This window comes from Tetrapisispora phaffii, chromosome 6, assembly GCF_000236905.1.
Source record: "Tetrapisispora phaffii CBS 4417 chromosome 6, complete genome".
NCBI classification, from domain to species: domain Eukaryota; kingdom Fungi; phylum Ascomycota; class Saccharomycetes; order Saccharomycetales; family Saccharomycetaceae; genus Tetrapisispora; species Tetrapisispora phaffii.
This window is the reverse complement of record NC_016525.1, coordinates 212254-236976: the sequence shown is the minus strand read 5'-3', so window position 1 is coordinate 236976 and position 24723 is coordinate 212254. Positions and strand designations below refer to the sequence as shown.

General features: G+C 36.2%; 11 protein-coding genes and 1 non-coding gene across 12 annotated transcripts; 3 read left to right on the top strand and 9 right to left on the bottom strand.

Annotated features, from left to right (window-relative positions):
* Positions 1-271: 271 nt before the first annotated feature.
* Positions 272-5899, bottom strand: TPHA0F01030 (1,3-beta-glucan synthase; the record flags this gene model as incomplete). The annotated part of the gene is made up of 1 exon (XM_003685975.1): positions 272-5899. The coding sequence occupies one exon, from the start codon at positions 5897-5899 to the stop codon at positions 272-274; it is 5628 nt and encodes a 1875-aa protein (XP_003686023.1).
* A 573-nt stretch (positions 5900-6472) lies between these two features.
* IMO32 (Imo32p) lies at positions 6473-7426 on the bottom strand (the record flags this gene model as incomplete). Its single annotated transcript, XM_003685974.1, has 1 exon — positions 6473-7426. The coding sequence occupies one exon, from the start codon at positions 7424-7426 to the stop codon at positions 6473-6475; it is 954 nt and encodes a 317-aa protein (XP_003686022.1).
* Positions 7427-7601: 175 nt separating this feature from the next.
* TPHA0F01010 (uncharacterized protein) lies at positions 7602-9218 on the bottom strand (the record flags this gene model as incomplete). Its single annotated transcript, XM_003685973.1, has 1 exon — positions 7602-9218. The coding sequence occupies one exon, from the start codon at positions 9216-9218 to the stop codon at positions 7602-7604; it is 1617 nt and encodes a 538-aa protein (XP_003686021.1).
* Positions 9219-9571: 353 nt separating this feature from the next.
* RPP0 (60S ribosomal protein uL10) lies at positions 9572-10516 on the bottom strand (the record flags this gene model as incomplete). Its single annotated transcript, XM_003685972.1, has 1 exon — positions 9572-10516. One exon carries the CDS (start codon positions 10514-10516, stop codon positions 9572-9574), a length of 945 nt encoding a protein of 314 aa, XP_003686020.1.
* A 1293-nt stretch (positions 10517-11809) lies between these two features.
* ERV1 (flavin-linked sulfhydryl oxidase) lies at positions 11810-12537 on the bottom strand (the record flags this gene model as incomplete). The annotated part of the gene is made up of 2 exons (XM_003685971.1): positions 11810-12275; positions 12464-12537. 2 exons carry the CDS (start codon positions 12535-12537, stop codon positions 11810-11812), a joined length of 540 nt encoding a protein of 179 aa, XP_003686019.1.
* Positions 12538-12985: 448 nt separating this feature from the next.
* On the bottom strand, positions 12986-14068 carry MSP1 (protein-degrading AAA family ATPase MSP1; the record flags this gene model as incomplete). The annotated part of the gene is made up of 1 exon (XM_003685970.1): positions 12986-14068. One exon carries the CDS (start codon positions 14066-14068, stop codon positions 12986-12988), a length of 1083 nt encoding a protein of 360 aa, XP_003686018.1.
* A 402-nt stretch (positions 14069-14470) lies between these two features.
* SGD1 (Sgd1p) lies at positions 14471-17461 on the top strand (the record flags this gene model as incomplete). Its single annotated transcript, XM_003685969.1, has 1 exon — positions 14471-17461. One exon carries the CDS (start codon positions 14471-14473, stop codon positions 17459-17461), a length of 2991 nt encoding a protein of 996 aa, XP_003686017.1.
* A 64-nt stretch (positions 17462-17525) lies between these two features.
* On the bottom strand, positions 17526-19598 carry NUP2 (nucleoporin NUP2; the record flags this gene model as incomplete). Its single annotated transcript, XM_003685968.1, has 1 exon — positions 17526-19598. One exon carries the CDS (start codon positions 19596-19598, stop codon positions 17526-17528), a length of 2073 nt encoding a protein of 690 aa, XP_003686016.1.
* Positions 19599-19894: 296 nt separating this feature from the next.
* Positions 19895-19965, bottom strand: TPHA0Ftrna4E. Its single transcript has one exon. It is a non-coding gene; the product is annotated as a tRNA-Glu (tRNA).
* Positions 19966-21313: 1348 nt separating this feature from the next.
* TPHA0F00950 (40S ribosomal protein eS25) lies at positions 21314-21640 on the top strand (the record flags this gene model as incomplete). The annotated part of the gene is made up of 1 exon (XM_003685967.1): positions 21314-21640. One exon carries the CDS (start codon positions 21314-21316, stop codon positions 21638-21640), a length of 327 nt encoding a protein of 108 aa, XP_003686015.1.
* Positions 21641-21930: 290 nt separating this feature from the next.
* THG1 (tRNA guanylyltransferase) lies at positions 21931-22644 on the top strand (the record flags this gene model as incomplete). Its single annotated transcript, XM_003685966.1, has 1 exon — positions 21931-22644. One exon carries the CDS (start codon positions 21931-21933, stop codon positions 22642-22644), a length of 714 nt encoding a protein of 237 aa, XP_003686014.1.
* A 229-nt stretch (positions 22645-22873) lies between these two features.
* Positions 22874-24283, bottom strand: TPHA0F00930 (uncharacterized protein; the record flags this gene model as incomplete). The annotated part of the gene is made up of 1 exon (XM_003685965.1): positions 22874-24283. The coding sequence occupies one exon, from the start codon at positions 24281-24283 to the stop codon at positions 22874-22876; it is 1410 nt and encodes a 469-aa protein (XP_003686013.1).
* Between the last annotated feature and the right edge of the window lie 440 nt (positions 24284-24723).

Here is a 24723-nt window from a genome sequence, read left to right as displayed (position 1 = left end):
ATAGTATTTTAAATCAAATATAATTAAAAGATAGAGTTTCTCTGTTACACAAGAGGGATGATTATAATATTGTGACCCTATGAATTTGTGACACTTTTTATAGACAAAAAATCTGAACAATATAGTCTTTGCCGATAGTGATGTAGTTACCGGAATAAATAATTTAAATGTTATTTTTATTGTAAAATACATTTTGAATATTTAACGCTCTATTTATATAAATAAATATTGTTCAATTACAATTCTATATCAGATGAATAATGCTCTTTGCTTATGTTTTAGTAGACCAAGTTTTTAAACTTGGTGTATGTGTATAATAATGACCGCTATAAGTCGAAAGTCCTGTACCTGTATCGTTATTACTTACATTCCTTGACTGTACTAAGTTTTTCCATGGGCCAGTTAAATCGCTGCCAAATGTCTTTGAAACATGAGCTGAGCCTACAGCTGGACCAATGATACAGGCAGCAAAAACGCATAAAACAATAAAGAATAATGACATGTATTTTGTAATCATTAGTTTTCTTAAGCGAACTTGCTTTAGAGATAAAATTGCTGGACGAATTTGACGAGAAGGTCTCAACCAAAATAACATAATAGAATGCAGTTTATCAATTTGTGGAATACATAGAATTGGTAATTGACAAATCATTAACGTATGACCTAAAATAAAATCAGCTGCAAATTCAGACATTTCAATCACTTTGGCAATGTATTCTCTAAATGGTTCGGCCCACGATAAAGAACCGTAACCTGCGGTGGACCAGCTACCTGCCCAGAAAGCAGTGTTTGCAGAATCATGTTTTTGTTCTCTAGTCAATAAAAGGACAGTCATGCATTGGATGATCAATCTTTCAGCTTGGATACAAGCAACAATACCTATTAACATTCTTGTAAAATCAAAACCTTCTAAAACCCACATAATAATAAAGGTACCCAAATATACAATAACAGACACACCATGGGCAATGGCAGCTAATGCAGCACTTGTTCTCTTACAACATAAACCAAACAAAGGACCCGAGCAACAAGATAATGCCATACAAATCAATAAAGTGCCGGCATTGACTGCGATAGGACCAACAGTACAAATAATGAATCTTAATGTAGAGTTTGCGCGCTCATCTTCGGTGGCTTGAACACCAGTTTGTGCATTAATAAAAGTGAATGAGATGAAACAGCCAGCAGCATAAAGTGCACAAGGAATGATTTCAGAGGAGATAACATTTGATCTATGAGCTCTTGCAGAATCACCGGTACCTTTTTCAGATTCGACACCAATCAATTTACGTTTGAAACCAGTAACACGAGATCTTGATGACTTAACATAACCTATCCAAGAGTTCTTATGGTATTTGGCATTACCTCTGGATAGCCATCTAATAAAATCTCTATAATCTAAGAAAAAATCATCCCATGCAAATTGATGTGGATTGAATATAAATGGAGCCCACATCAGCGAACATATAGATGCCCAAAACCATAATAATGGAGATTGCCAATGAGCAATTGTACAGAATAACAACATCAATAACGATCTCGAACCCATATAGATTGCAGAACCAGCAAATCTGGAGTAAAGAATTGAGAATGGAATACGTGCAGTGGCGATACCTCTACCAGTAGAAATATAACGTGCACCACCCACTGTCAAATCACTCAACAATGAAGCCGAATAAATTTGACCAGCGAAAACTTCGAAGACTGGTGATAAAGATAATAATTGACGGAAGAATCTAAGAGTTGCTTTCCATAAACCACGCTCAATCAATTCTTGACCGATAATAGGAACAATTGCAATCCAGAAAACAATGAAAATAGACAAGGTATAACGTCTCACCCAATCAACAACAGGTTGTAAATTGTAGCATCCAATTGGATATAAAACATCGGTTTTTGGTTTATTTCTATCATAAATACAGAAAATAGATTCGTGGGCTAATGAGTGCATATTAACTAAAGCCAATAAAAATAATTGTAAGGACAATTGAATGAAAAAATTATTCAAATGGAAACCAGGGTGAGCATAGTAAAAAGATAAGAAACGATCGATTGGCAATTGAGTACCTAGATAATAGTATTCACGGGAAAGCATTTGTTCACCCATACCAGCACCAATCTTGGTAGTGAAATTTAAAATCGTACCAAAACCTAAATCTCTACCCTTACCACACTGATAATATTCACAGTGTTTAATACGACCACCACGCAGCAAAGCATTCATACCGGAGTAGATATCTTCATTCAAATGTAAACCTTTTTGAGCTTTAGAAACACCACCTCTTGTAGTCATGAAAGTTGCATTTACAAAATCCGGGTGACCATAATGTAATTTACCACCAATTTGGGCTAAAGTACGAGCAAATAATGTACCAAAAGTTTGTTCTTTACCAGCAGCGACATCACCTAAAACACCAGAGTTTTCAGAGAAAATATATTCTCTTGCACCCACAATGGCAACAGGATGGTTATTGAATTGATTTTCATAAGTGACACCAGGGACATATGGATTCAATGGTTCTCTTGAGATATCTTCGAATTCAGCTAAAACAGATCTAATCTTCAAACATTCTTCTAAATAATTATCTTGATTGGCATCAATTAATTGGATGTATTCACCTCTGTAGAATATCAAAGCATGATTTTGGTTATCAGATTTACCATCACCTAAAATTGGATTACCAGATAATTGAATTCTAAATTTAGGACGTCTGCGACCATTTTCTAGAACTTCACAGTGACCATCGATTAAAGCAGAAAAGATCCTTGGTTCATCACCTTCTCTTAAAGGAGGTTCTTCATCCAAGAAAGCAATTTGTAAATCAGGATAAGCTCTTAACAAAAATTCAGTATTTTCCATTTCATGAGGTTTAAATTTAGTTAATCTTTGCATGGAGACTAAATACTTGAATTTTCTTCTGGTCATTTTTTCTAATTCATTTTCAAGACCTTCGATATCACTGCCAAACATTTGGACAACTTCAGGATTTTCAATACGGTATAATAATTTAATGGCTCTTGCATAATTCATCATACCAGAAACAGTTCTGTATAAAGTTTGAGATCTCAAAGAAGCCCAGATACGTGTACGTAAAGTGTATTCAGGAGCAGCAGATTTGAAGCCAATACAATAAAATGGTAAATCATCAACAGCTGTATCCATTTGCTCATCTTTAATATGTTCTTTCATTCCCATATCATCATTACCTTCGTATGCTTCAGTTTCTTCAGCTAAATATTTAGTGTCCTTAACAAAACAATCCCATTCGACTGGATGCAACTGTTTCAAATACTCCAATAAAGTAACTCTGGAGTATTGATCATCTTCACGGATAATTTCTCTTAATGATAACAGAATTCTTTCTGAATAATGTGGAGTCAATACAGTGAAAGTTGGCATGTTTTCAATAGATACAGGTGTTGGTAAAGGTAAAGCTAGCGATTGGGCAAAAAAAGATATACGGCGTTCAGTTTCTGAATCCTTTGGGAAAAATTCACTTAAATCTGCAGAACCTTTTGAATTTTCTACTTGGGATGTAAAGAAAGCAGGCGCCTTTAATGCTCTTCTACCTTCAATGTCAGATGGAATTTGATGATACAATAATTTTTGAACATGATCAATGGCCAATAAATGTTCTCTGTACATTGAAATAATGATTGCATTCCAAATTTGTGATATTAAAATCTTAGGTTTATATTTCACTTCCATATCATTTGTTGATAAAATTTTCATATAAATTCTCTTTGGTAATCTTGTGAAGATATTTCTCCATGGAGTCATTACAGACATACCAATATAGAATAATTTTGCCACAGAGAAAATAGTATTTACAATAACATACCATAAATAGGTATCCAAAAAGAATAAAATAAAATCAGTTGCAATCATTAATCCTAAAACGATTTTTGGTTGTTGTCTACACAAAGCATTCCCCCACCATTTTTCACCAGCACATCTTACGGTCAATGTACTCAAAATTCTAATTGGATCTCTTAATGATAATGTTAGGAAGAAATAAGATTCTGCGAACTTAGCACCAAAAACCACAATCCAAATGATATATGATAAAACTTGGTCCCAAGCATAAAGTGGAGCAAAGTTTGCTGTGAAAGTTTGAGAAGAAACATAAACCCTTGAGCTTTTGTTCAAATATGAAGTAAACAACGCACCTAATGGTCTAATTGAAAAGAAAACCACCGTTACGACAGCCACGAAAAACATTACAATTGATACAATTCTTGCATCATTTGAATATACAGTATCGTCAGTATAAGCAAACATCCATGCCACCGGTGCTAGATTTATACCTAATACAATACATAAGAAGACAAATCTTCTTGATAGCCTTTGTGCACCCGCCCAATTTCTTGGAACAAATAACCATTCGCATAAAGTTGCAGCGATTTGAATCAATGAAGCCAAAGTACCTGCCAATGCGGCCGAAGCCCATCTATAGGCTGCTAATGGCTGATTATCTACTAATTGTTGATAGTTATGTGTATACAATGCAGGGGCATTGTAAGCGGTATACATCCAATATAAAGAAGCATGCATAATCCAAATTCTGTTAAAGTTAGTCACCATATGTAACCAAGTTCTTGTTTCTTTATAAGTCTTAAAGAAAACGTCATTCCAATTGATATTACCTAGATGGATATATCTTTCTTCTATTGGTAAATCGATTAAATAAGTTTCATTTGCAGTATTTAATTTAATTTTTTTAATACCTTCAGGATACCAAAACAATTGATTTACATCATCATAACCAATGACTTGGTTATGATCTCTTTCTCTCTTCACGTAACGACCTTCTAATATTTCATAAACTTGATCTCTTAAGAACTGATATAATGGAGTAATAATTCTATTTAAATAGTCACCTTCCATTGGATATTGTTGTGGGGACATATTTTGATATATCGTCGAACCTGTGAAATCCAATGCACACTTAAAGATAAAACATAAACATTCAGGAGTGAATCTTACTTGATTTGCTTCACCCCAACATAATAAGTACAAAGCCAATTGACTTACCATCTCGTATGGCGATAATTTCATCATTTTATATTTCCATCTAAAATCCGATGCCTCTAGTGAATTGTCACTTTTCAATTGATTTATAATTGATTCCATCTCCTCGATTGATAAATTATGGTTGTTTCCATCGTCATTTAACAAGCTTTTGTTGTTCTTGTTGAATTTCTTTTTTGTCTTATTAGTTTTCAGATTTCTAAAACCGACTTCGTCGTCTAAATCCAACTGTGAGGTAAAATACCATTTTTTATAATTTGACGAATCACCACCGATATAATCTGCATGTAAAGAGATCAACGCTTTTTCACTGGACATTCTTGAAGACCTTGAATCCAGCATAGTCATCAGATGGTCAAACATGTTCCTCATGGAGTCCCTTTGAAACCCCATTTTATTAGTCAAATCTATGAAAATATCTTCGATTTTCTCCATCGTTATTGGTCTTTTACGGTCCAGATTGTAGGCGGGGTACGGATCGTACTCATCGTATTGGCTTTGGTTTTGATATTGGCTCCCCATATTGTTGCTACTATCATTTTGGAAAGGCCCTTGGTCATCCGATTTCCCATACTCATTGAAAGCGTTTATATTTAGATGATCTTGGTTGCCAGCATTGACATTGCTGTTGTGTATGTTATTGCTTATATTGTTATTGTTGTGATTGCTGTTGTCATTGAAACTCATGTGAGAAGGAGCATAGTTGTCGAACGAATCCTGATCCATATTTAGCATGACATCATCATTACTATTTTGTGATGACTGATTCATATCGTTGTAATTACGGTCCACGTGACCGATATTGCCGCTGTGGTCCATGATGGGTTGGCCATATTGATCGAAGTTGACGTTCGCGCTATATGACATGGTTAGCGATTATGCGTGGGCCAATGCTTATCTTTGGGGATGAGAGAGTGAGGGTATGAAGATACATTTACAAACACTTATACATGTATATATATAAATACAATCATTAATGGATCATAATAGAACAGAAAAATTTGATTGCTTTTAATTTTTTGATCTTCCGATCTGCTGTTCTAATTAAAAAACGGCAAAAATAAAAACAGCGAGTCATTTCCAACGACATGCCAAGCCAATCTGACAGCCAAAACGCGCGTCCCGGGCGGGTAATGTTGCTCGTGAGCCCGCCGCCTGGAACACAGGCGCGAACTGCAAGACGCGTTGTGCCGTGCGAGAGCGAGCAAGGAAGCTCTGGGAACAGGTTAGCGCGTTCTGTTCTATATTTGGCAACAATAAGGACGGGCGGCCCGCGGTCTAGGCTTTTTTGCCTTTTTCCGCTGTTTGTTTGCTGGAAGAGACACCAACCAACGGACGCAAAGGACACAAAACAGGGTGGTGGTGGTGGTGGCGATGCGAAACTGCTCCCGCATGTGACGTCGGCTCGATGTGGTCATAGTCCCGGCACTCTGCTCTCCCTTAGTCCTCCCGCCTGTCAATGTACTCGTGGATCAGTCTTGCGCATTCGACCGGTCTCTCGCTGTTCACGAAATGGCCACTGTTAGCCACTGTCTGCACTTCGAAATTAGCAAAAAATGAACTGATGCTCACGATGTACTCATCGCACAGGTAGTTCGAAGCTTCGCCGCGAATGAACAACATGGGTGTGCCGCATGGCGGTGTATCGGAGGACGGCACTAGTGGGAATCCACTGACCTCCCCGGCAACGATGCTTTCTCGCAGCAGTTGTAACGGGACCTTGCTCTCGAATACGGCGCCGCCGCCGCCGCTGCCATCGCTATTGCTATTGCTATTGCGACGCAAGCGTCGCAATAGTGTCATCAGAAACTGGATTATGCTCTCCTGCTCCCCGGGTAACTTCTCGCTCAAGTGCCGATGCACGGAATCACGTGTCTGCAGTGACGTCTCCCCACCGCCACCACTGCTGATTGCGCTTTGCAATGCGTCGATGTAAGTGACAAATTTACTGTTCGGCATGGTCACCGCTGGTGCATTCTCGATGCAGACCCCCATAGTGATCTCGCATGCCATCTTCCGCTGCATCTGTTGTTGCAGAATCATGTTCATCACCACTTTCCCTCCCATTGAATGTCCGACAAGAATACTCCTATGCAACGCATGCGCTTGTAAGAATTTAAACACATCGAGGCTCATCGACTCATAATCGTGTGGGCGTGCGGTCGCAGACTCGCCATGGTTACGTAAATCTATAAGGTATATGTCACGACTGTTTCCAAAGAGTGTGTCCAATGAGCGCGCCATGCTGCGGTTGCTCGTCTTACTTCCAAACAGCCCGTGGATCAACACCAATGGTGTTTTATTTGTATTGTTCTTGCATGCAATCTTGTCGAATGCAAGTTCAATTGCACGTGGTTTCGTACTAATACGTCGGATCGTTTGTGAAAACATCATTCAATGCTCAATGTTCCCTATTCCATGTATACATTACAATACACACGTCTATATATATGTATATATATGTACTACTTGTTTAAGTTCTTCATCTTTTTATGTTAATGTGTTTTTCCCTCTTCTTCTTTTTGAAATTGCGAAGACTCAACGACGCTGCGTTGCAGGCAGTCGCGCTTCATTTGAATAATAATTTAATCACATCTCTTTTACGAGATCCTTTGTTCTCATCGTACAACAATTGTTTATACTGTCTTTCCATCTCAGTTGGTTCTTCAATTGTGCTTAATTGCGGCACGTTTAAATCACTGAATATGCAATGACGATTGTCATATGTTATTCGATTTACAAAATGTTGGATGTTGTCAATCTCCTCGCACCTGCCACAATGGAAACATACACTCTTCAACTTGTTATGCACCCAATGTCTCCATCGATTGAAACTCGACTCCTCACTCACCGTCACAGTCGTATCAACTCGCATGGGGACCACTACGTCCGCTTCTTCATCCTCTTCTTCCGTGATCATGCTCACTGTAACTAACGTTTCATTGGGTTCCAAGATACTCAAGGCAAAGAAATTCTTTTGTGTCGTCGCTGTCACATTCTCACTACAACGTAATTGTAAACTATTAAGAAATTCTTGTACTATGTCACATTTATTCAATTTTAAATCAGTATCATCTGTTACTGATGATATCATGCTTCCAATTGTAATGCTCTCGTTGGCGTCTCTATTGTAAGTTGATATTAATTCTTGCAATGTTTTTATTATCCAATTGTTGAAACTCCGTTTGTTTTCAATACTCGCATTGGTATTATACCAGGCAACAATAGTGTCTTCCACGCCGATTAACATTTCACAATTGTTGGACTCAATGGAAACTCTCAATATCATCTCAAGGTAACCCATTATTGACTCGAATTCCACCATTGTCTCATGAGATCCGTGCAAAAAAATAATATTCATCACAGTAGAGAAGATTTTACTCAGCTCAATGCCTATCGTCGAAAATAAAATATTCAATACTTTACAATATCTTATTTGCGCAGTCTTCTCATTCTTATACGAGTCTATGGAATCGATCAACATATGAGGCAAATAACTTTCTCCTTGCAATTGTTCCACAATTGAATCTATACTCAAATCATCAGCTTCAGTGCTGCTCGGTAAACCCAATCGACGCTTCTGGTTGATTTTAATAACATGGCAGACGTACTTATCAAATGTGTCGTAACTTTGTCCCGTGGGAATTATTGTTAAGATTTTCAAAATGGAATCAAGGTCTTGTGCTTCAAACATAACATTTTCATGTTTCATCGATTCTAAATTCTTATTGATTCGAACAAATGCTATCAATGATACAAGCAACATGTCAGCATATGTACTTGACGTTTGCTCACGCTCCAATAACGCATATGTATCGTTGATAATTTTGTCAATAGTGAGCTCAGTCGTTACGCAATCCGGTCTATCAAATTTACTAAGATCGATATTCTTATTCTTGGTAGATGCTATTGAATATTCGATGACGCTATCGGTTCCTGTGTCTAACATGGCGCTGGAAAACGGTTTAGGCAACAACACATTTTTATAAAAACGATTCTGATCGTATTTCTCGTTCAAATTACAATTAGATATACTCAATACTGAGCTTGCCTTCTTACTACTTCTGTTTCTTTCAGTGTTATTATAGATGTTATCATTTTCGAATGTATTGTAATCGAGATATAATTCTGAACTTGTTAGAGTCAGTGGGGTTTGGAAATTGTTCTTGCGTTCTAAAATAGCCATTGGATAGTAGCTAAACCAAATAGAGAGCAATATTTGATGGTAGTACACAGAAAGTGAGGTTCCTTAGCTTTTATATATCAGTATTCTGTTTTATATTGTTCCCAAACCATTTTGCGACGTTTATTTTTATATTGCTGTCCGAATTCTTAAAATTACAAAAATGTCACCGTGAGGTAAACTTTCAACACAAAACATTAATAATAACTAATGGTTACAAAAAATAATGGAATAACTATGGGAATAATATGCAGAAGCTTAGCAAAAGATTAATGAAGTGAATAATTTATTTCAATCAAAGGTTAAGTATTTATATGTATAAAAATTATGAAGTTTTAAATATTATGTTACTTTGTTTAATCGAATAAACCGAAACCCATGTCATCGTCTTCTTCTTCATCGTCTTCTTCAGCGGCATCAGCAGCTGGAGCGTCGGAAGAACCTGAAGCAGCGGCAGCAGCAGCAGCTGGAGCAGCGGAAGCGTACTTGTCTGGGTTTTCGATTCTGTCAGCTAATTCTTCAATTTCTGGGAAGATGTACTTGGAAGCAATAGCGACGGCTAATAAGTCCTTGTAGTTGTTGATCAAGGTGTGACCGACAGATGGCAAGGTTGGGTAGCCGATAGCTAAAGAGACAGAAGCAATGGTAGAGACGGCAGAGACGAAGTGAGAAACTAATTCATCGTCAGTGATGTCTAAGATGGAAGATGGGAAAACTTGACCGTTGTCGTAAACTTGAACAACAGTTAAACCATAGGTGAATGGAGAAATGTTCAACAAGTTCAATAAGGAAGCTTCGGAAGGACCGACCTTGTTACCGGCTTCAACGACCTTGACATCGGAGACAATTTCAATGGTACCTCTGGCAATCTTGGTTGGGACACCTAAAGCTTGGAAGAAAGAAGTCTTACCTGGTTCCATACCGGTGTTAACGGCAGTGACCCAGATATCTTCTGGAGCAACAGCACCGGCTCTGGCTGGAGCAGAAACCTTGTTGGAAATAATAACTTCCTTGATTTCTTGTAAAGAAGAGTTGGTGAAAATAAAACCGACGTTACCTCTGATGAATGGAACCAACTTTTCTAAGTCTGGCATTTCTTGGACAATACCTCTGATGGCTCTTCTGACCATAGTGTTCTTACCCATTAAGACGACACCTCTGCCTCTCAAAGCCTTTCTGACTTGATGCATTTGTTGAGAAGAAACATTATCGACACCAACGACGAATAAAGACTTGTACTCTTCAAAGTATTCTCTTAATTTAGCGAAATATTCAACTTTCTTTTCACGAATGCCTCCCATTTTCAAATTCTGTTATTTGTAGGTTGTTTAAAGGTTTTCTGATACTTTCCTTTTATCAAGAGAAACTAATACTAACAAGATGTATTGCAATAAATAACTATAAATGAACTTATACCACCACATCTTATATATGTCCAATGTGCTGTAGAATGTATTGATAGTGGACAATTGATAATATCTCCAACAATCTCAACATCATACTGGTTGGTGACTCCATCACTTACAGTGTCTGTGAACAAATTTCAAGATGGTGATGGCTTCCTGAACAATTTCGATTCTGCGTCGCATTGAAACTTTTTTGCGTTCAGTTTCGGGATACAAAAAGCGATGCTTGTGCGGCAATATCTGTACAAAATCCTATTATTTTTTCAAGGTTACCGCACTGAATTGTTCAAAGAACAGGAAAAATTCGGCCAAAAAAACAGAAAATGACATGGTGTATGGGTGCAACTCAAGAACGCAGTCACTTCAAATCTGAACTGTTCGGTTTTCACCTGTCAAGAACACACACACACACACACTCTGCTTAGCTGGAAAGCCAAGGCTACATGTAATTACATATACACACTTAATACATTAACAACTGAGATGTATCAATGGATTCTAGTAACGTCAACAATAGTACAATTAACCTCTGCGCATCCCCTCTTTTTTCTTTCAGATAAGATACGCCAACCCATTGAGAAATATATCTATTGAATAAATATATTTACACATTTACTTTAGGCTTCGCTTTGAATCAATGAATTACTGGAAAAACTCATCAATCTTCGAAGAAGCCAATTACTTCGTATGTGCACACACGGTTTTGGATGCACGTAATGGCACCTGTCATTACAATGCATCGACATCGTTCTGCCAGCATACGAGTCCCAAGACATATACCGTGTTGGGTCTCCCAAACTCTAAGTTCCGGAGCACGTAGAGCATATACTCTCCGACAGCTCACCAAAAACTGCGTTTCGGAAAAATGAACGTGTTCCAATTGAAAAGAACACCTCTATTTATACAACTTAAAGTGTATATAAACTTCCAATGACAGCAACGTTCATCGATGGTGGTCGAGTTGACAAAAATTTTCAATGAGCCGTTCGTTGTGATACGTTTCTATTAACGTCTTACATGCTATTAGGGCATTAATCCATGTGAAGCCTCATGTACATATATGCATGCATATATGTACATGAGGCTATCTTGTTCATTGATTTATAGCTTATGTATTATGTCTCTATGTCTATGCTATTTACAAAACTCATATAAGTCGTTGGGAGGATAATTGATCGGTTATGTAACCTATTCTTCCCAACCTTCTCTCCATCTTTTCTCCCAGAAATCACAATTGAATTTCTCCTTACGTAATTTCACGTTGACTGAGTTATGTGCTTCACACATCCATCTTCCTAACTCTTCTCTTGAATTCACCTTTGGAGCGTTCTCTTTCAAGTATTTCTCAAAATCCTTAGCACACCAATTGCATGGGTACACACGGCTGAACAGATGTAAGAAGTTGCTCATCTCTGTTTTTTGCACTGGACTGGGCTCCTTTGGGTATTGTGCTGTCATACTGTGGAGGAAGTTCCACGTAGACTTGCCTAGCTCGTTGACATCCGGTGGGTTAGTCCTTTCGTAACTTCTTGATCCAGGGATCAAAGACTCTTCTGGCATGGTTTTTGCAGGTTTACCGGCTGCTGCTATCTTTGAAGTTGTTACTTTCCCCGTAACAAATCTGAAATCTTCTAATGTATTGCAAGCTCGACATCTGTTTCAAATTCAATAAGTTAGTAAATTATAATGGTTTTAGAGTTTTCAATTTTTGATAAAAAACGTTAAACTATTTCGTATATGTGTGTTCGTAACGTACTGTCTTTGATTTTTCAAATTTTAGGAAAAAGTCGTTAACAACACCAAAGGTAAAACTTTTTATCATTGTGCTAAACATATACATACGGCTTGCCATCCTCATCATACACAACTGTCCTTCCCGTCAGTCCTTTTGTTTCTTCGGTAGATCTACTTGACATCTTGTATATTCCCAAACTTCGCTACCTTCTAACCTTGACATAAAACTATCCACGAAACTTGTCTGTTCTTTAAACAAACGTAACGTAACTTGTACAAACTCTGCCTTATTTCGTATGCTATCCTCCATTATAATATTCGACCTCTAATGTACATATGACACCATATATAGAAAGTCTACATCTATTAATAATCCTAGAAACTGTGAATGATTAAGGTTCTGTGCGTTAATTATTCAAAATATGAAATTTCGTTAACGCTGACGCAGCAAGCTCATCGAGCCAATGACAGCAAATGAGTTTAAATATTTGATATTGCTAATTAAAATAGAATCGTATGCTTTATTTACATGCTTATGATTATACGTTTGTATTTATTAGTTATAATAACTGTATTTCTATATATATTTGATGATTTGTGGGCCAAAATTTGTTGGAATACGATTGGAGTTCAATCAAGAGTCATTGAAGACAAAACTGATTTGGATTCTAGTTGACTTGTCGGTAGAAAATCAGAGTTTTTCAACGGTCTAATGCGTATCTTACTATCGGTGTCATTCTTATCGATGTTATGTGATGATTTTCTTTGGTTTCTGATGTATTCCTTGGCTGCATTTAAAGCTGCTTCCCTGCACAACTCTTTCAGATCAGAACCAGATAAACCTTCTGTTTTCTGTGCAATGAAATCTATATCGCATTCTTGGCTATCAAGTTTAGTATCTTTTAGTAGAACCTCTAATATCTTCAATCTTTGTTCTTTGCTTGGAAGAGTAATGTAGAATCTTTTTGGTAATCTTCTTAAAAATGCAGAGTCTATATCATTCATACGATTTGTAGCACCTATTAACATCACTCTACCGTTGCTAATTAGACCATCCCAAAGTGTCATAAATTCAGCTTTCAAATTGGCTGTCACTTCATGATCAGTGGACGATCTTTCCCTTAAGAAGGAATCGATCTCATCAATAAATATCATACATGGTTGTATTTTATTTGCCAACGAGAAAATTGCATTCACTATTTTATTCGATTCACCGTACCATTTGTCCATAATGGATGACATTCTCAAAGATATGAAATTTGCCCCACTCTCTTTAGCTAAAGCCTTTGCTAACATGGTCTTACCGCATCCTGGCGGTCCGTAGAGCAGAACACCATTTGGTGCTCTTAATAAGGAGTTACTTTCAAACAGTTCAGGAACCATCAGTGGATACACCACACTCTCATTTAATTCAGACACTAACTCGTCTAAACCACCAATATCTTCAAACTTGGTATCAATATCTTCCGATAATATAACGGATGACAGTATACTGTTCTCATAATGATCAAGATAAAGATCGTTTAATTCAGGGTTTTTTGCAATAAGTTTTTCCAAAGTCTTCTTTTGTTTTTCTTTATTCTCCTTGGAAGTGCTGGAGTATCCTCCAAACTCTTCAGATAGTAACCTATTTAATAAGAAATATGTCGATAAACCAGCACCAACAAAAAGACATATGTCTGTAATTGCCTTAATATCAATCTTACGAGCCATCTTAAACTGTTATTATAGGGCTTCTGATTATATTTTGAACTCTAAGAAATTGACTGAGACAATAATAACCTTTAATATTAGAAGTGTATTTTATTGGATATATATCTTTTATCCATTAAGGTTATCCCTTTCCATCAAGTCAATATTGTCTCATGTATCACTTAATTCTTAGATATTTCATTGTTAGTCCTTCTTAAAAATGTAAAAATTTTAATGCGGGAAGACTGAAAAATAATAAAGTTATGTACTCGATGTGATGAGATGAGATGAGCTGAACTTTATGTATTTAAATATGAATGGTGAGCTATAAAAGAGAAAGGCTCATTTGAGAGGATTTTACTACTATTAGAGAAAATAGCTTAAGTAACTTATACTCATTTACGTGCATAGCAGGTATCAGACATGTCCAAGAACAAAACGATTAATATTCCTGGGATCATCTTGGATGAATTGAAAGAACGAGATTATTCTAATGATTCTAGGTTTAATATCGATAGAAGTAAGAACAAGAAAAGAGGAAAAGGACCTACTTTGAGCAGAAAGGAGAAAAGAAAACAGCAAAGGTTTGAGAAAAAACATAAAGGCAGCAAGCATGCCAATACTACAAATCAAGAAACAAATGATAAAATAATGAAGAGCTATCCGAGGTCACCTCGTCAGGAACCCAAGGTTGATCAAAAGAGAGCTCAAAATAATAGCCAGAAAAAATCTGCTAAAAAAGATTTTGAATTACCTTTCTCATCTGATGATGAGTTATCATCTGGCGATTTCGATGACTTTGCTGACAGCGACTTGAATAAAGAAGAATTGGAACAACTACGTGAATTAGAAGAAGGATCAGGATCAGAATCTGAAGAAAACAGTGAGGATGAATTGTTAAGTGAATCTGAATACAGCAATTCATCAGACAACGACGATAAAGAGATCTCTGCCGCTGAAACTATGGCCAAATTAAAGAGCTTGCAACAAAAGAAATCTGAAAGTTCTGATAACAAAGACAAAAAAGCTATCAAACACAGAAAGAGAAAGATTGAAGAAGAGGAAGACATCGAATTTCCTATGCTTCCAGCTGAGCGTGCTGCTCTGGAGAAAGATGAGATGGAAATGCAATATTATGCTAAAAAATTGAATCTGAAAGGTAAGGTTAAAAAGATTAAAGCTAAAGATGAATTTGATGCGATCGGTGGGTTATTGGAGGGTTTAGATTACTTTGAAAATTACGGTAACAATGATGAGGAATACGGCGATCTTGCAATGGATGCAAAGTCCAATGGAAAAGACGAAGTTTCTGACTCCGAGGCTTCTTCCTCAGATAAAGAAGTCTCTGAATCACAATCTGATGGTGAAAATGAAGAACACGTAGAAAATCCATTCTCTTCCGATGATGAGTTATCATCTGGTGATTTTGATGACTTCGACGAAGGTGATTTAAATGAAGAAGAATGGGAACAACTTCGTGACCTAGAGGGTGAAGATAGTAGTGGAAGGGATGATGAGCACAGTGATAATGATGATACTGGTAAAGAATCTAAAAAGAAAAAGAAATCAAAGAATGAAAGGGAAAATCCATATGCAGCACCAGGGTCATCTGTATTAGGAGAATATGTTGCACCATCTATGAGGAAAATGCAATTAGAGAATTCAAATGATTCACCTGAAATGATAGAAATTAGGAAAAAAGTAAAGTCAGCATTAAATAAACTTTCGGATACAAATATCTCTGTGATTATATCTTCGTTAGATGAATTATTTTACAAATTTCCACGTCAATATGTATCTGAAGCCATCACAACTCAAGTATTAGAGATAGTTGGACAAAACAACAAATTATTTGATACGTTTATTATGAATTACGCAGCAGTCATATACTCTTTATGGGAGTTAAGAGGTGTCGAGGTCGGTGCTACATTTATTCAATTGATTGTTGAACGTTTTATGAAAGATTATAACACTGAAGTAATAAAAATCGAGAATAGTAATGAAGTCATTCAAACTGATGATCAAAATGAAGAAGAAAAAATTGCCAGATTATCAAATAAATCTTGTAACAATATCATTACTTTAATTGCCTATGCCTATAACTTTGGTTTAATTACCTGTAAATTGATCTACAATTTTATTCAAAAGTTTGTCAGCAAACCTAACGAATTTTCCACCGAATTACTCTTGAGAATAGTTTCAGTTTCTGGACCATTACTTCGTGGTGATGATCCAAGTGCATTAAAGGATATTATTACCAGTTTATTAACCAACGTAAAGTCTATGTCTACCCCAGGCCCTAGGATGAAATTTCTATTAGATACTATGTCTGATTTGAAAAACAATCGATTAAAACCTAGCATTTTAGCTACAAGTAATAAGCAGCTGAAGAAAAGTCTTTCATCATTTCTAAAAAAATCCACTTCTTCAGAACCTCTACAAGTCTCATTAGATGATATCGAAAGCGTTAAAACCAAAGGTAAATGGTGGTTAGTTGGTGCATCTTGGAGAGGTAATCTGGAAAATGCATTTGAAGAAGCTCGAATACAGAATCCAACCAACAATTCTGTTAATGACAAAATAATTGTTGAAGACACTCTTTTGGATGACATTCCGGATTGGTCTGAAATAAGTAAACAACAAAGAATGAATACAGATGTTCGTCGTGCTATTTTTATTAGTATCATGTCTGCTCAAGATTACATGGAAGCTTTTACTAAATTGGAAAAACTAAATCTTAAGAATAAACAAATTTTAGAAATTCCAAAAGTAATTTATCACTGTCTATTGACTGATAGTGTAAACAATGGATACAATCCATATTATGCATTGGTTGCAACCAAGCTGTCAGAACATCATCACAACTTATTAAAATCTTACCAATTTTTATTCTGGGACATTGTTAAAAATTTTGAGGATGATGGTAAAGATGACTTTAGTGACAATGATGAAACAGATGAAGATAAACAATTGATGAAAACCTTAGCTCAAGGGAAATTTTTTGGTACTTTATTATCTGAAAATATATTACAATTGGATATTTTCAAACATGTTCCTATCATGGGTGGTTTAGACTCAGATGGTAATTTATTTATTGAAGTTCTTTTTTATCAAATGTTGATCTCGATTGCTAAAAAATCAGAGTCTAAGAAAAAAGATGATAATGGCAATAAAAGATATTACTATAACAAAGAATTTATAAGAGGAATGTTACTAAACAGTTTAAAGTTGGAGAATAAAGGTACCATTCTAAAGAGTTTGAGATGGTTTATTAGTAAAAAATTCAAATACCATGCTTACTTGCCTAAGAAGAGCGATGCTAAAGCATTTGAGAGAGACTCTAGAAGAATTAATTGGGCTGTTAAAGAGTTTGTTGATTTAGTAACTGATGAATTAGGTAATTTTGATGAATGAAAATTTCATTGAATGAAAATTTCACTGAATGACATTATATAGTTTACATATTTATTTATATATATTACATATCCTTTTTTGCATCTTCAATAGATTTAATAAATTGACGACCGTCTGATTTTTGCTTGTATTGGACAATATACGTTATTAGTTTGCCATCTGGACCAACTGTTGGAACTTTAACAAAATTATCCTTTTCCGGCGTTAATGGTGTGTAGGCAAAACTCTTAACGATCGTTGCGTTTAGAAGGATATGTCCCATACCGTCTGATCTACATAACAATCTTATCTTGGATTTATCATTATTTTGTTGTAATAACTTCATTTCACCAACACCTTTTGAATCATAACCTTTAGTTTCTGGATTAAAGACCATTAATTTTGATTTTTGTTTGAATATCACTTCTTCATCCTCTTCCCCATTTACAGATGAAACAGAATTTGATATGCCATCGCCATTTGTAGCATTATCATTAGTAGCTGATGTAGGTTTTTCCTCAGTGGCGTCATCAACGTCTTTAGTTGGTGTTGACTTCTGTTCGAAAGGTAATGAAAATTTAAATCCAGCTGAATCTGAGGCTCCTGCAGGTGTTTCAGCATTTGAAGTATTTGAAAGAGGAGTGGTTGGTTTACCAAAAGAGAAGGATGGCATAGAAGAATTCGATTGGCCAAAAGAAAAAGCAGGTTTCATAGTTTCCTTTTTCTCTTCAGTAGCTGTGGATGTGCCAAATGTGAAAGCTGGTTTTTTTTCTTCATTGCTAGATTCCTGGGATGGGTTAGAACCGAATGAAAATGAAAACTTCTTTCCTGATTCCTCAGTTTTTGATGCAGAGTCTGGAATCTTAAATGAAAATCCACCATTAGCTGGCTTATCTTGAGAAGCTACAGGGTTGGATTCTTCCTTTGTTTCAGAAGTATTCGAGGAGGAAGGTAAACTAAATGAAAAACCTTGTGATGGTTTGGCTGTATTATTATTCTCACGATCATCAGCGTTATCTTTCTTCTCAGAATTACCAAAAGAAAATGATGGAGTTGTAGTTGGACCAGATTTAGTAGTTGTACCAAAAGAAAACTTTGGAGTTTCAACTGGACTGGTCTCTTTTACTTCATCTTTCTTGGCACCAAATGAAAAAGAAGGAACTGGTTTAGATCCTGAATCCGTTGTCGATGTGGCTGAGACTGTAGACTTACCGAATGTGAACGGGTTTTCAGTTTTCGGAGTTTCTGATTTATCATTTGTAGTAGATTTTAAACCAAATTGGAAAGGAGTAGAGGGTTTTTGTTTAGGTTCATTTTTTTCTTCCGTTATAGGTATTGATTCTTTTTCATCAGAACCATTTTTCGAAGGTAACTTAAAGACATCACTCTTGACAGTACCACTGAATTTAAACTGAGGACCTTTAATTTCAACTTCACTTTCGCTATCACTATCTTTTTCCTCTGCTTGTTTTTTAGACAAATCAGAACCAAAAGTAAAAGTTGAATCCTTTACAATTGGATTAGATGATAAAGTAAAAGTTGGTCCTTGAATTTTAATTTCTTTTTTCTCTTCTTCGTCTTGTTCGTCTTGTTCCTCTTCTTCATTCTCAACATCTTCTTCCTCAGATGAATGAGATTTTGTAGCAACGTCATCGTTTTCTACCGGTTTAGAGGTCAGTGAGCCAAATGCAAACTGTTTTGGTTGTGAAACAGGGATTTTAGCCTGAATTCCAAATGTGAAACTAGAAGTTGCAGGTTTAGTCTCACTGGTTTTAACATCAGCCACTTTATCAATTGAATCAATGTAATTTTTATATTTTTCAAATAATGGAGTCAAATTACAACATGGATCATCCTTTATGCATTTAATTATCTTTCCACTAAACTGTGAGTTCAATGCTTTCAATTTCAAAGCTTTTTCATTATCATCTTCTCTGTTTGCTTGTGGCTTATTATTGGCAAATACACTTGCCATACTTGATTCCTTGGCATTCGTTTGTGGTGCAGTAAATGTCATCTTACGCTTGGGCATTGCAATTTTTCTCTTGCTCATCACTTGCGAGCTGGCAATGCCAAAATCCTTTGGCTCCTCATCATCTGACCTCTCTTCACCGATATGGTCTCTTGTAATTTGGCTACCTGATTGTCTCTTGGACATTTTCAAATAATGTGCTTATCAACTGGGGTTGGTTGGATCGAATCTTTCAATGGTCTTGAATTTAGATTATCAGAAAAATAATAGTCGGATAAGTAGACTTAATAAATAGACAACCGCATGGAGCAACCGGTAAGTGACCTTGCTAGGCTTGGTTAAACCAAACCTAAGTGCGTTTTAGCAATTGCATTTCCTGTATACTTCTTATCGATTACTGAGGTAATGGCTATAAAAAATATTAATGGGAAAGCAAGTTCGTAGAACATGACTGAAATATTTCAGGCCTGTCCAAAAAAACGCTCCGATACGGGGAGTCGAACCCGGTCTCTACGGTGAAAGCGTAATGTGATAGCCGTTACACTATATCGGGATAGTAATTTGCCGTCTTCGAGAATATTGAAACTAATAAACAAAAAAGTTGTGGTCACAGCTTCAAGCCGACTTACTTCCATCAATTTACAAAAGGCTGCAGAAATTCGACGGTCTGTGCGGGTGGCCCAAAAACTTGAATGAACAAGTTACAGTTTCTGTGCAGCAACCCAAAAAAAATGATGCGTTACTGGAGTTGCTGCACTCTTTGGACACTGCGAAGAACCGCAGGCAGGGTACCTGTACTTGCTCTTAATGTCTTTACTCTTCTAGAGACCAGCCTGAGCTTGTAAACAGCTCTGCACTGGGTTGCAGAAAATTATGAATACTCAATCCAACGATCCTCCATATCTTCATGCAAGCTATTTTTTGCAATGTCGACTGGGTTTCATAGTACCCTACCAAAACCATCTTATCGATTCCTCCTGCCGCCAAAACCCCTTACGCCACGAAGACACTCTGACCTGTATACAGTCACAAAAGCTATCCACTACATCTGACGTTGAGAAACGGTATTGTGAGTGACTGCTAGCACCCAAACACCATTTACATTTACACAACCCAGACACCTCCATGATTAACAACAAGAATATTTTTTTCTGCAAACCGTTTCATCGCTTTTCAAAAAAAATCGAAAAAATTCAGAATATGTTTTTTTTACATCAAACATTTTTGGAATTCGATGACTCTAACTTGTGAAAAGTTTCAGTTGTTAGCAATATATTGACAGACCCACAAGGCATCGGTGAGTAGATTACCACTATTCTCTGTGCCAGGTATGGTTGGATATATTGTCTACAACCTATTCAGATTAGTGAGTGAACCTCTTTCATGATACAATCGTGAAGTTGTTACTTATCCATACATACATACATATATATAGATGCATATATAAGGCGGTGAAGATTTAGAGGTTGTTCATTGAAATTTAGTTCCAAGTTAGAGAACCCAAAACAGTTAAAGGGTATGTCATAGTTACTAACTGGTTTACGAGTTCGTAGATACTTCTAACGTATTTGAATATGTTTCGAAAATATTGTACTGAAATTCGAGGATAAAAAGAGCATGGAAGAAGACGAGTTAGTGGTGTAAGAATAGGTGTTTATGCTATCTCTGAATGGTATTAGTGGATACAAATAGCATTGCAATAGTTGAGTGCTTTTAGTGAATGAGATATGGGATTCCCACACTTCCTATTTTATTAAGTGGTGGAACTCGAGTTGTTCTTTCCAGATACGTAAGAGTATTTATGACACAAGATGTACATTTTAGACCTTATTTTTTACTAACATGATTTTAACATGATTATCAATATCGTGTTTATACTTTTCGAATAGAAATATTTAAAAATGCCTCCAAAGCAACAAATCTCCAAAGCTGCTAAGGCTGCCGCCGCTATGGCCGGTGGTAAGAAGTCTAAGAAGAAGTGGTCCAAGAAATCCCACAAGGACAAGGCTCAACACGCCGTCATCTTAGACCAAGAAAAATACGACAGAATCATGAAGGAAGTCCCAACTTTCAGATACGTCTCTGTCTCTGTCTTAGTTGAAAGATTAAAGCTTGGTGGTTCCATGGCCAGAGTTGCTTTAAGAGACTTAGAAGCTAAGGGCATCATTAAGCCAGTTTCCAAGCACTCTAAGCAAGCTATTTACACCAGAGCTACTGCTTCTGAATAAATGTTGTAATCCATACATTTTTTAGTCAACATAATATAGTTCCACGTGTATAATCATAATAAAATATATCAATATAAAACTCTCAACTTAGCGTCTTAGATTTTAGTTATAAAATTGTGAACGTCAGTGTTTCCTTTCATATAATTAATGAAGGATTGAATATTTAAATAAAATGTTAATTATGTGCGATAAGATGATGACTTCCAAAAATCGTCATATGTAAAACAGAGTGAAGTTTATAATGTTTGGAAATTGAATTAAACAGGGAGCAATAACGAGACCGTTGAACCATGGCTAACTCTCGTTTTGAATATGTTAGACAATTTGAAACTCATGATACTTTATTACCAGAAACCTATATAGTGATTCGAATTGATGGTAAAAAATTCCATGAATTTTCCAAATATTATGATTTTGTAAAACCAAACGATGAAAGGGCTTTAAAATTAATGAATGCTTGTGCCAAGAATGTTGTTTTAACGTATAGAGCTGATATGATTTTAGCATTTGGAGAAAGTGACGAATATTCATTTATCCTAAAAAGTGATACAAACTTATTCAATCGGAGATCAGAGAAACTATCAACTTTAATATGTTCTCTCTATACATCAAATTATGTGGCATTATGGCCAAAATTTTTCCCTGGAGTGGACTTGAATGCCAAACATTTACCATACTTTGACTCAAGATGTGTAGTGTATCCAAATTTGAAGACAATTAAAGACTATTTAAGTTGGAGGTTTGTTGATACACATATAAATAATTTATACAACACAGCGTTCTGGCAACTAATACAAGTTTGTGGTCTAACTGCACAAGAGTCTGAAAATAAACTGGCAGGAACAGTCAGTAGTGAGAAACAGGAGATTTTATTCACAGATTGTAGTATTAATTACAATAACGAACCAGACATGTTTAAAAAAGGTTCCTTAATTACAAGGAAAGGTGAAATATTGCATATAGATGTAATTAAGCAAATTGATACCCTATTCGAAGGGTTTTAAACTCAGAAATACACTAACGTCAAGATTTCATTCAATTTTATAATTAAAAGAATATTTCTCTTCGAGTAATATGATTAGAATATTAATTTATTGAATGTGTAAAAATTATTATATATTAGTTAATGGATGATTATGTAAAAGTTATTTATTTAATATGCAGATATTATTCATTGTTAGTCATGAAATAATGTTAGTTTGGTGAGAATAAATCCAACCCTGTGGCTTGTCATTAATGAGTCATAGATTCTTCAGATGAATATTTTTCATATGGAGAACCTGATGTTGAAGCTGAAGTCTGAGTAATTGTACTGTTTCGACCTTCTATAGCAGTATATTTTGCATTAGCATTATTATTCCCGTTGTTGCTCGCATCAATTGATATTACGTTGTCAGATTGACGATTATAGTATTGATCTTCCTCTACCAGAAAATTGTGAGTTGGTAATTGATTTGATTTGTTTCTCTTATGCCTATTAAAACTGTTGCTTATTTTATAGTTCTTATAATTCTTTGTGGCAGTAGTATTAATAAATTCTTTGTAGTTATTGTCGTGACTAGTTTCTAAATTCAAATTCTCGGAAGAATAACTGACACCAGAATTTTCAGGTTCTAGAACTGTGACCTTGTTGTTCTTGAAAGTCGGTTCAATTTTATTTTCTTTACCTATTAACAAATACCACTTCTTGTGAATAAAGTTTTTGTCATAGGCAGTAACAATTCCACCTTCTGAATTAATATAGTCAACCGTCTTAGTTTTCCTGATGAAAATATAATAGAATAGTACTATCAGCAGTATCATCAATGGGATACCAAGTCCCACACAACAACCTATTATAATATTACGATTATGTGTTGATAAAACATGCTTGTAGCCTAGTTGTTTTGATCCAAAACTAACAGCTGCTGTAGATGAATCGATTTCAGTTACTGTTGCGTAATAATTTGATACATAAGTATGCCCATTTACGATGTTTGTAACGAGAGCAAGAGACGTATAGACGTCAACGCTACTGTTATAAGTTTCTGGAGCATGCACGGAACTTCCTTGATAGTACGTTGGCGAGGGAATATAGGAGGAGCTAGAGGGGAGAATTGACAATGGGCTTGATGTGCTCAGCGATCCTTCTATTGAATCCAGAGCAGACAACGAATAGGCTAAACTTGAGTTCAAGACTGTTGAAACTGCTGTGTCAGAACTTATCTGCGAATGAATATCCAATGAGCTCGAGGACTGATATGACGATGTGAAGTATAATGGTCGTTGAGAACTGGAGAAGATGATTTCATTGATTTCACTGCTTGCATATTCCACTGCTGCATCCCTTGAAGAGTATGTACCAAATAGCGAAGTGCTCGAGCCTTTTGCAAAGGATCTGGATGCTAAGGTGGAGTTAGAAGCCCCTGATAAACCAACGGCAGCACTTATGAAAGCCATCAACACTACTTGCAATTGTGCTAAAAATAGGAGAGACGTGGACATTACTATCTCATCCACTGCTTTCTGTTGGGTACTTGTGTGCCTCCATATAATATTCGTCAAACAACATTTTCGATTGACGCTGCATTGTATGTCATCCACATGTTCACATTTATATATATACCGATTTAGATACCTATGAACTATATAATTCAAGTGCATTGTGAAATGAAAACAAAACACCCTATTGTCTGCAGTGCACGCAGCTTCTGCTGCGTGCACTTTCTAAATGCAGTACCACCCCACCGAGCCAAAGCAACAACACTCAACCAGTTGCTGATGCTTAGCATTTCAGAGAGGTATCAGCTGTCAGTTGCAATCGAAATTTCAGTCGTCGTGCAACATTCTCGAGAAACGTTGCTGCAATTTTAATTCTTTTTGCTGCTCTCGAACAAACTTTCAGAGAAACTACCGCAGCACTTCGACGAAAGGAGCGGGGGTATTTGCTTTGGTAAGCAATTTCAGATCTGTTTCGCTTTTTATTGCACAGAAGTTGCCGTACGGAATGTTACGAAATGGAAAAGTTCGAAATACTTTAAATTACGTAACTGTGATGGTACAAGTATATAATGTGTCGAGGTACGTTGCTGCTCGTGGGATGT